The 9,904-nt window shown below is 30.1% G+C and overlaps 2 protein-coding genes across 3 annotated transcripts in view; one reads left to right on the top strand and one right to left on the bottom strand.

Moving 5' to 3' along the window:
- Positions 1-240: 240 nt before the first annotated feature.
- Positions 241-2,761, top strand: LOC109605566 (suppressor of fused homolog). 2 transcript variants are annotated; one of them, XM_020022152.2, is made up of 7 exons: positions 241-397; positions 458-620; positions 1,068-1,339; positions 1,396-1,624; positions 1,676-1,905; positions 1,957-2,047; positions 2,101-2,761. In XM_020022152.2, exons 2-7 carry the CDS (start codon positions 472-474, stop codon positions 2,378-2,380), a joined length of 1,251 nt encoding a protein of 416 aa, XP_019877711.1. In that variant the 5' UTR covers positions 241-397; positions 458-471; the 3' UTR covers positions 2,381-2,761. The 2 variants fall into 2 exon arrangements, with proteins under 2 accessions (XP_019877711.1, XP_019877709.1); XM_020022150.2 differs by having other exon boundaries at positions 1,676-2,047.
- Positions 2,762-2,865: 104 nt separating this feature from the next.
- The window catches only part of LOC109605565 (Kv channel-interacting protein 1), a 74,039-nt gene continuing 67,000 nt past the window's right edge, over positions 2,866-9,904 (bottom strand). The window contains exons 4-5 of the mRNA XM_049964929.1: positions 6,270-6,464; positions 2,866-6,214 (exon numbers count right to left, since the gene is read on the bottom strand). Coding sequence (XP_049820886.1) covers positions 6,086-6,214; positions 6,270-6,464 — 324 coding nt within the window. The 3' untranslated portion in view covers positions 2,866-6,085. The remainder of the gene's footprint in view (positions 6,215-6,269; positions 6,465-9,904) is intronic.

The raw sequence follows: 9,904 nt of genomic DNA, 5'->3' as shown, positions 1-9,904 counted from the left end.
AACAAATACCAGATTTGTTGACACTTACTAATACTGTGTACCAACTTTAGAAAAGTAAAATTTACATATTTCTGAAATTAAATTGTAAATACAATAAATGAAGGTTTTAATATTTGAAAATATCATCATTAATTTGGTTATAAGATTGTGACCTGGAATTGAATATATCGTATATTTTATTAAATTTAACTAATACACTTATCCCATTTTTAGGTTGGCTGTACTCAAGGACGTGCAATGTTGTTTTGTCTGGTGGGTTGTCTACAAATGGATTTTTAAGGCCATTTTTACATATTTGGAATATTTCCCAGTTTAGTGAATGAAAACGCTGTAAAAATAGTTCTGAGCTACGAAAATGCAATTCTAAAGTTTCAGTCGGCTTCTGTATGGACTCAAGGTGAAGGCTAATAAATAAAACTGGTGTTAATGAGGTTTTAATGAAGTGTTTTATGAATAGTGGCTCAACAAACAATGGATGAGGCTGCAGCTCTGCCCCACGGGCCCCCACTGAATATTTTACCACCAACGCCTGCAGGATTGGAATCGTTATATTCGCTATGCAGAAAAATTTATCCAGGACAAGTTAACCCACTACAGGTTACAGCACTTTTGAAATATTGGTATGTTACTTTAATAATTCTTAGATTATATGTATTTACGTCTAAATAAATAAAATATTAATTTTATTATAATATTAATTTTGATGTGTATTTTGATTGATTAGCATAATATTTCGCATAGATCTATTTTTAACCACCTAGTCACCCTAATATGTATTTCCTGTGTTGATCTATTTATATACTGCTTCCTTTAATTATTAGGGGTAAAGTCTGGGACAACAGACAATGTTTATAACATAAAAAATGAGGCTGTTGAACTTTCAACTAAATATATGTTATCAGTATTAAATTTTCTGATGTCTTCTGTAATATTTATTATTGTAAAAAAATTGGAAAAACATTTTTCAAGTTGTTAAAAATTACATTATGTATTCTTTAAAAAAAAAAAGAAAAACTACACTCATTAAAAAAATCTATTTTAATACTCATGAATTGTTTAATTTTTAGGTTGGGAGGTCCCGATCCTCTTGATTATATATCAATGTATGCCAATCCTGGTGACCCTCAAGAGAACATTCCACCTCACTGGCATTATATAAGTTTTGGATTATCAGATTTGCATGGAGACGGTCGCGTTCACGAACCTTCGGGTCCTGAAGACTCATCAGGCTTCGGTTTTGAATTAACCTTCCGCCTGAAACGTGAACCTGAAGAAACAGCACCTCCTACTTGGCCGGCAACTCTTATGCAATCTTTGGCAAAATACGTATTCCATTCAGGTATGCCGTCAAAATTAATCGTTCATAAAAATAGAATATAATATATAATATTTCAGGCAACACATTGTGTTCTGGCGATCACGTCTCGTGGCACTGCGCATTAGACAACAGCGAATCTCGAATACAACACATGCTCATGACCACCGATCTGCAACTTAGAACAGCTCACACCCCCTTTGGAACTGTACAATTCATCCAAATCGTCGGCATTTGTTTTGACGAACTTAAAGCCACACAACAATGGAATGGTGCAGGTGTTTTAGACATAATCTCCAGAATACCAGCGTAAGTTTTCTAAATTATAAATTAACAAACCTAATTAATTCAATTTTGCAGAGCGGGAGGTCCGTGGCACGTAACAGATATGCGAAGGGGTGAAAGCATTTTTGAATTGGATCCAAATGCACACGATGAAGTTGAGCGGGGCTTCGAGCTGGAGGGCTCAAACTTGAGTGGTGTAAGTGCTCGGTGCTCATGGTCCGAACCTGATCCGGCGAGGCCGGATAAGAGTGATTGCGAGGGTAGACTCAACGATGAAGAAAATTTTAACTCAAAATCTCTACAAGGTATACTTGACAACAGGTCATTGAAATCGTTTATTACCTTAGACTTTTCAGAATCCACCGAATTATTACATGTAAAGAAACTGGAAGGGGTCCATCTGATTTTCAACCTTGAAGCAGGCAGTTTATTACCTCTAGCTATTAGGTATAAATCTAACCAAACAAATTGTGTGAAAAAATCTAAAAATATTTTTCTAGGGGAAGAGTGAAACACGGCCGACATTTCACCTTCAAATCTGTTCTGGGTGAAACAGCTATTACTTTGGTTGCCAACTCAGTGACAGGAACTTTGGTGGATCAGGAACATCCATTTGTGGCTCAAGGTTCTTGGTTACAAGTGCTAATTCCAGATGATTTGGCACAAGATATGGCAGCCACTTTTCAAGTGTTGGCCAGTCCTGAAGCCCTGTCATTACCCAAACAGTTTGCATGGCCTGACAGAAAACTATCCATTACCATTGTAGCTGATAAGCTTTGAGAAGATAGTTAAGGTTTTGTAAGGGATTTGTCTTGAATGAGAATGGAGATTAATTTTATATTATTGTTTGCTGCTACAATGGTAATTGTGGAATTATATCATTGAGGAAGTTCATACATTTAAACATGTTTATTGTTTATTCATTTTTGTCTGAATTTGTATTTTCACCTATAATTTTAAAATTCTATTTATTTAATTGTTTAGGCCATTTTAATTAGGTGCTAAATGTAAATTATATTTAAATGCAATATTTACTTATGTAAGACTACAACTTTATATTTTAGACTGACAATATTGATATTCAAAAACGTATTTTATCATATTTATTGAACCTATGTGCCTTGTATATTTATATAAATTTTGAAAATATATATTTTCATTATCTAATCGTCTTTTTACTTTAAGGCAGACTCTAAAGAACATTTTGGTTCAATTTTAACACTCGCATTAACGTATTTATAAATAAATCCAACTACTTACGCGGTATAACAATTTATTAATTAAAGATAACAATAATGATACATTTACATTTTTTTGGTTGATCAGTCAAAATTATTTACTGCGTATATTGCTGATTATACTAAAATAATTGCATATTATGAGCCATTTGAACATTGAAATAGACATTCATAGAATTTTTAGTACGATTTTAAAACAACTCTCAGACTTCTATTAAGCAATTCTTTATTCTATATTTACACCGATACAAAAACTATCTTGATCCATTTATTAAATATTATTTTATCATGCCTTCAGGAAGTATGAGCTTGTTTCAGTTTCTTGATTATCAATCTTAAGGACGTTCAATAATTGGCTAACGAATGGCTTAAAATTCCTACAAATTGTGCCCTGCCTTTAATTAATATAAATAATAAATACATTTAGATTCTTTTTTATAAACTTTATCACTTTATACAATGTAACTAACGTATATAAAACAGCTGTTTTTACTAAAATACTAGTCTGTTAGGCTGAAAAATAAACTGGAATGTACTGTTAATAAACCAAAATTAAGTTTTGAATTATCATGACTTTTGATGTACCTGACAGAATTTGCATTTTAATAAAAGCAGTTGCAATGTAGGACCTTAAAACATTTTATAGATATTAATAGTTAAATTTTAGTAACAGTATAAAAGAAAGTAACAGACTTACTCCAAGAAACTTACTGACAAGTTTAAGTTCGTTTCTTGAAATTATGGTATTTCACACAATTTTTGGAAGATTGTGTCAAATCGTAATGTTAGAAGCTCATTAAATTGGTAAATTATCGATTAGATCGAGTTATGATTGTAAAAATCGATATGCATAACCTATTTTAATCATATCAAATATTAATGGGCTTTTCCACTTCTGACGGAAATCATGAAAAAAATTTTAATAAACACATCTATTATTGTTAAATATCCCTATTAATTTCTAATATACAATCATACATTTTTTTTTGATTAATATCTATATTTATATCAACTAAACTAAAAGAATATCACTAGAAAATTAATCATTCAAAGTAAAAAACATACATGTGATATAAGATTTACGTAAAACGACCTGACATTATCCTGACGTTTCAAATAAAGCAAATTTCACCTTTCTATAACTATACAGTTAAATCATTTACAGTCCAACAATTTTCTAGTTTTACTTTTTAATTCGATGACGTATCTATATTTTTTTTGTAAAACATGTAAGGAAGAACAAGGATCTTAAGCTAAAATGACGCATCAACATTTCTCAATACATTTAAAATTCCACTTGCCATCATGATGATAAATTGACCACAATATGAACAATTATTTTATAGTTACATTAAAATTAACTTATGTAATTTAATTTTCGGCAATAAACAATTTATAGATGATAAAATAGAAACATGACGATAAGTGGAATATGTTACAATCTACGATACGTTTAAAAAAATACATTTTTGTATGAAACATTCTGAAGTACTTCCGATCGAATATTAGGTGTTATATTTTATGAGTAGCCCCTCTTATCCATTAGAGTTTATGTATGTACAAATTTATATGCTGAGGTTTATGTACTAGGTTTGTTTGGAAACTTTTGTACTGTACTTATGTTTAAAGCCAATATTATAAATTGAGTCAGATGTTTTCTATCAAAAATACAATTTTAGCCGAATTTTCCTTATTTAAAATATACAAATAAGAGTCTTCCCTTTGAAATATAGTTATGGCAAGTTCATATTTGACAAATAGTTAGGTAATACTAAAATAGAAAAATTGTTTATGATTAGGAAGAGGCACTTCAGAACATAATATACGGGGCCCCAAAAATTCCATCCACAATTTCGAGACTGCATCAATAACAAAGACACAAAGACTGTTCACTGAATAGTTTATAAATTGTTGATGCATTTTTTGAATATCCCGTTGTTCAGTGAGATACGTTGGGATCATTTAACGTGACATTTAGTAATAAGTTATTATAAAAGTCTCACTATAGCAGCAGAACACGTCCGCTATTTGAAATAAATTACATTAAATTATACTAATGTACAATTAGTACAATATCCACAGTTACAAAGCATTGTATTTTGTTTATAAAACTGAGATACTCAAATCCAATAACATGCAAATCGTACTCAAAAAATTGGTGGTTTGTTGCGAAATCTGTGTTGAATATAGGCCTCTGACATATTTACAAATTTAATGTTGATGTTTGGTTATGGCTGGTTCTTGTCGCATGCATATAATTTGGTATCTCTAGACGTGACGCACTAGCAATAGCGACCTATTTATTCTAACAACCCCTACTGAAACCAGATCAATTCGCAATACACATCGGACAAATGTTTTAATGCGTTTAAAAATGAAATGGTTAAACTATCAAAATTCGCTGGCACCCTCCAACAGTATTAAAAATGTTAAATAAAAAGTTCAATTCGTGGCGGCCTGATCTAAAAGCAGCATGGGTTTTTTTGATGTTCACAATCACCTTGTTTTAACTTTAAATTCCTGTACAACAATTACACACCACCGACTGTTACATGCTGGTTCGGAATGATGATACTCCGTTGAAGAGGTATTTTAGTGCCGGATACAAGCATGGTCGGTCAACGGATTGAGTTTTGTCAATATTTACTTCGGTCTACGGGTACAGCGGAGACAGCTCACGCGATACCCACTCCCAAACTGGCTATTAACCACCCCCATGCCATACACACAATAGCAGACTTATACACTTGTTGAAATTAATATGGCCCGTAATTACATTGATGGGAAGTGAGATTTAATTAACAGCAAACAAACATACCTTGGTGGTGAACCGTCAACGATAATCTTGGGTTAATGCATAATTAATATTTAGAGATAGAAATCATTGGAGCCCTGTTGCGCCTACTTCTTAAAATTTAAGATTTTAAGAGTTTGGTTGTAAATAATTGTGTACAGAAATTTGAAGTTGTGGCTGGTGATTTTTATTGTCTAAATATTTGAAAGTACAAGAAATGAATCCAATAACAAGACGGCAGTAACGAAAGTATTTTTTTCGCATGTTTTGTTGTGTGGCGTAACATATATCATCGAATTTTCCTATCTAATAAATGTTCCATCGCGATCACTGTCACATCAATACTGAGTAGCAGATATTGTAGGGAAACCAAGAGAACGCACTGAACGCACAGCTTCGTCCAACCCAATAATTTCATTTTGTTCGTCAATTTCCATTGTTCCGGCACTATCATCATAGCACTGCGTCGAACATCTGGAGAGACCTAGTGATCACATCGTCTTTGAGGCACGATTCCATGAACTCCTCGATGGTGATGACGCCGTCCTGGTTCAGGTCCAGCTTCCGAAACACTCGGTCAATCTGAAACAGCACAAATTGTATTTTATAATGCATTTTATAATGTGATGACACTCACTTGTTCTCTTGCTTTCCGATCGTCCTCGACCTGATGCGCCCTCCTGCCCATCAGTTCGTGGACGGCGACCACGATTTCGGACAGTTCACCCCTACTGATGCACCCGTCACCGTTCACGTCGTACAATTTAAATGTCCATCGTAACCGCTCGTAAACTGACCCTCGCAACAAGGTCGACAGGGTTATCAGCAGGTCCTGGAACGAAACGAAATTGATTAATGAACCGTTTCATTTTGAAGATACACATCGCATCCTTCTAGTCAAAGGTCGAGGCTTTTTGTGTTCAATATTAAAGCATGAATTAAGCTTACTTAAATAAATAACGTCGGATTTCCTCACACAACACGTATAAAATCGGGTTTTTATTTCTCCACGGAGTCAGGGAAAAACACTAATGGCATGATACTAAATCGTTGGGCGAAGTGATACCTTTGTTTCCTATAGGTATAATAAGAATCGCATGTTTGCTAAACATTAATATAATGAGAGCCTTGAGCTTCCTTGGAAGTTCTGTGCAACATAACTAGACACTTTTGAGGTACACTATAAAATTCTTGACGCTCGGACAAGACACCTCCTGTATGTAAATCCGCCTTAATAAACTGTTTGCCAACAACTAATTGGGTCAGAGACAAGTAAAAGTTTCCGACATTTTAAAAATAATTACTATTAAACTATTTCTGTGACAAGACGAGGGAGAAACACCACTTACACTTACAGACCTTAGTTTTGTTGAGAGTTTTGTTAATTGAGACTGAGCCTCCATCGAAACTAATAGATTAATTCGATTACATTATTAAGCCAGTTGTTTACAAAAGCTTTCAGAATCGGTGCACTTGGATTACTTTGCCACATTGAGAATACGTTGTGAAACATGTCAACAAATAAAATAAAATATGTAGCTTTTGTATACGAGTTGTATTTTTAGAATAGACTAGCTGACGACGTCTGTCTTTATAAGGGCACTTGTCAATGCTCATCCTTTTGGATGCGATATGCAATGTCGATCGTTTTGCACCGCTATTTGTGTGACATGAATTTCCTTTGACAATTTCCTTCCTTGTATCATACAGCAAAGGTATTTACATGTGCGAACTAAATTTAACACCATTAAATTCAATAAAATATTAGACCAAAACAGTTACACGGGTCTACATTTTATTATATCTGAATTAAATTTAACAGCGTCCCAATTTTCAACGTATTATTTCAGTGTTCAGTTAACCGAGCTTTTATCGGACACGATACACGCTCATCCCGGCTACTAGTTTCACAAACACCGACGTTGGACGGTGTTAACTCATCAAACAAAGTCTTACGTGTATCCAGTCAATTAAAGCAATTTAATTTTCAGCTACAATAGACCAGAGCCTGGTAACGTGCAACTTTAATGATGATTGAGTAGTTTCGTCGCGTAGTTTCACAGAAAATTGTGTCGTCGTACGCGTGGAAGCCGTTTTATTGGAAACTAAACGAGACACTTGATAGAATTGGATGTTTTACACAGAAAGTTTGTTACTTTTTTTATTAAAGTGTGCTTTTAATTGGATTCTAAAACACCGCTGCAGAATTTCTAATTTAACTCAACAAACGTGCTTTATTTTCTAGAGATGTGTTACCAGTTATAATTAATTGATTAATTCTGTACTTCTTAGTTGAAATATTATTATTATAGAGGAGTATTAGTTTTTCAGGGATCATAAAAAAATACAATAAGACAGAAACTTTTTTGAATTAGTTTATAAATTTCAAAAACTCAGAGGGTAATTTAATTTGTTTTATTTTTTTTTTATAAAAATTTATTTTAGAAATATTGACAAACCAATTTAAAAATTAATTACAATTTAATTTAATTAATTTATATTAATGATTAGTATTTGACAACTTTAGTCAAATATTTATATACAGGATACTAATTTAGATTAAATAGTACTTTATTTATACGTATATTCAAATAATTGTAATAATAAGTTTTTAAGGAATAGTAAAAAATATGAGATAGAAACATTTTTGTAGATTAGTTAATAATTTTCAAAAGTTTACAGTGAGTAATTTAATCTAACAAATCTGTTTTTCTCTTCTAAAAGTATACTAACAATTATAATTAATTGCTTGAACGAAAATGTTTATAGAAAGTTTTCATAAATTTTAATAATTTAAAATTTACATAGTTTTATTATATTTATTAAAATTTATTTCATCAATATTAACAAACCCATTTAAAAATTAATTATAATTTAATTTAATTAATTATAATTATTATATTTGTATGCAGGATAATAATGTACACTTTTAAGATTAAATAAGATTATAATTTTTAATTTATTGTTTTGTTTATAACTGTATTAAACTTAGTTAATAATTTTCAAAAGTTTGCAGTAAGTAATTTAACTTAACAGATCTATTTTCTCTTTTAGAAATGTGTACTACCAATTATAATTAATTAATTAAAGTGGAATGTTAATAGAAAGTTTTCACAAATTCAGTTTATCAATATTGACAAATCAATTTAGAAATTAATTTTAAATTTAATTTAATTAATTTGTAATAATGATTAGTATTTAACACTTTATTAGATAGTGTATAAGATTAAATAGTATTGGATTATTTAATTAATTGTTTTGTTTATAATTGTATTAAATTCTTTATCTTCAGATATTCGAATATTCAAATAGATAAAGTTTTTCAGGAATAGTAAAAAAATATGTGATTAATTAGTTTAGTTTTCACAAATTCTAACAATTTGGGAGAAATGAAACGTGTAAAAATTACGTTCTTTTATTTTATATATTAAAATTTATTTTATCAATATTGACAAATAATTTAAAAATTAATTATAATTTAATTTAATTAATTTATAATATTTGACTACTTCAGTCAAATATTTATATACAAGATAATAATTTACACTTTATTAGATAGATTTATTGTTTTTTTTATAATTTATCTTTAAATATTCGAATATTCAAATAATTGTATTAATAATAAAGTTTTTCAGGAATAGTAAAAAAATGTGAGATAGAAACTCTTTTTAGACTAGTCAATAATGTTCAAAAGTTTGCAGTGAATAATTTAACTAAAGAAATCTATTTTTCTCTTTTAGAAATGTACTACCAATTATAATGAATTAATTAAACTGAAATGTTAATAGAAAGTTTTCACAAACTCTAACAATTCAAAAGAAATGAAACGTGTGATATTTACGTTCTTTTATTTTATATATTAAAATTCAATTTATTAATATTGACAAACCAATTTAGAAATTAATTATAATTTAATTTAATTAATTTATATAATGATTAGTACTGAATTATTTCAGTCAAATATTTATGTACAGGATAATAATTTACACTTTATTAGATAGTGGATAAGATTAAATAATACTGGATTGTTTAATTTATTGTTTTATTTATATTTGCATTAAATTCTTTATCTTCAAATGTTCGAATATTCAAATAATTGTATTAATAAACATTTCAGGAATACTAAAAAAATATGAGATAGAAACATTTTTTTTAGGTTAGTTAAAAATTTGCAGTGAGTAATTGAACTTAATAGATCTGATTTTCCCTTTTAGAAATATCTACTACCAATTATAATTAATTAATTAAACTGAAATGTTAATAGAAAGTTTT

Source organism: Aethina tumida, chromosome 3 (genome assembly GCF_024364675.1).
Source record: "Aethina tumida isolate Nest 87 chromosome 3, icAetTumi1.1, whole genome shotgun sequence".
Lineage (NCBI taxonomy): Eukaryota > Metazoa > Arthropoda > Insecta > Coleoptera > Nitidulidae > Aethina > Aethina tumida.
This window is presented reverse-complemented; position numbering and strand designations above follow the sequence as displayed.

Excerpts from the sequence above, each read along its gene's own strand:
- LOC109605566 (XM_020022150.2), top strand. The coding sequence starts at position 472 with ATGGATGAGGCTGCAGCTCTGCCCCACGGGCCCCCACTGAATATTTTA. Across the intron at positions 1,340-1,395 it reads AAAATACGTATTCCATTCAG|GCAACACATTGTGTTCTGGC; the intron begins GTATGCCGTCAA and ends ATAATATTTCAG. Across the intron at positions 2,048-2,100 it reads TTATTACCTCTAGCTATTAG|GGGAAGAGTGAAACACGGCC; the intron begins GTATAAATCTAA and ends ATATTTTTCTAG.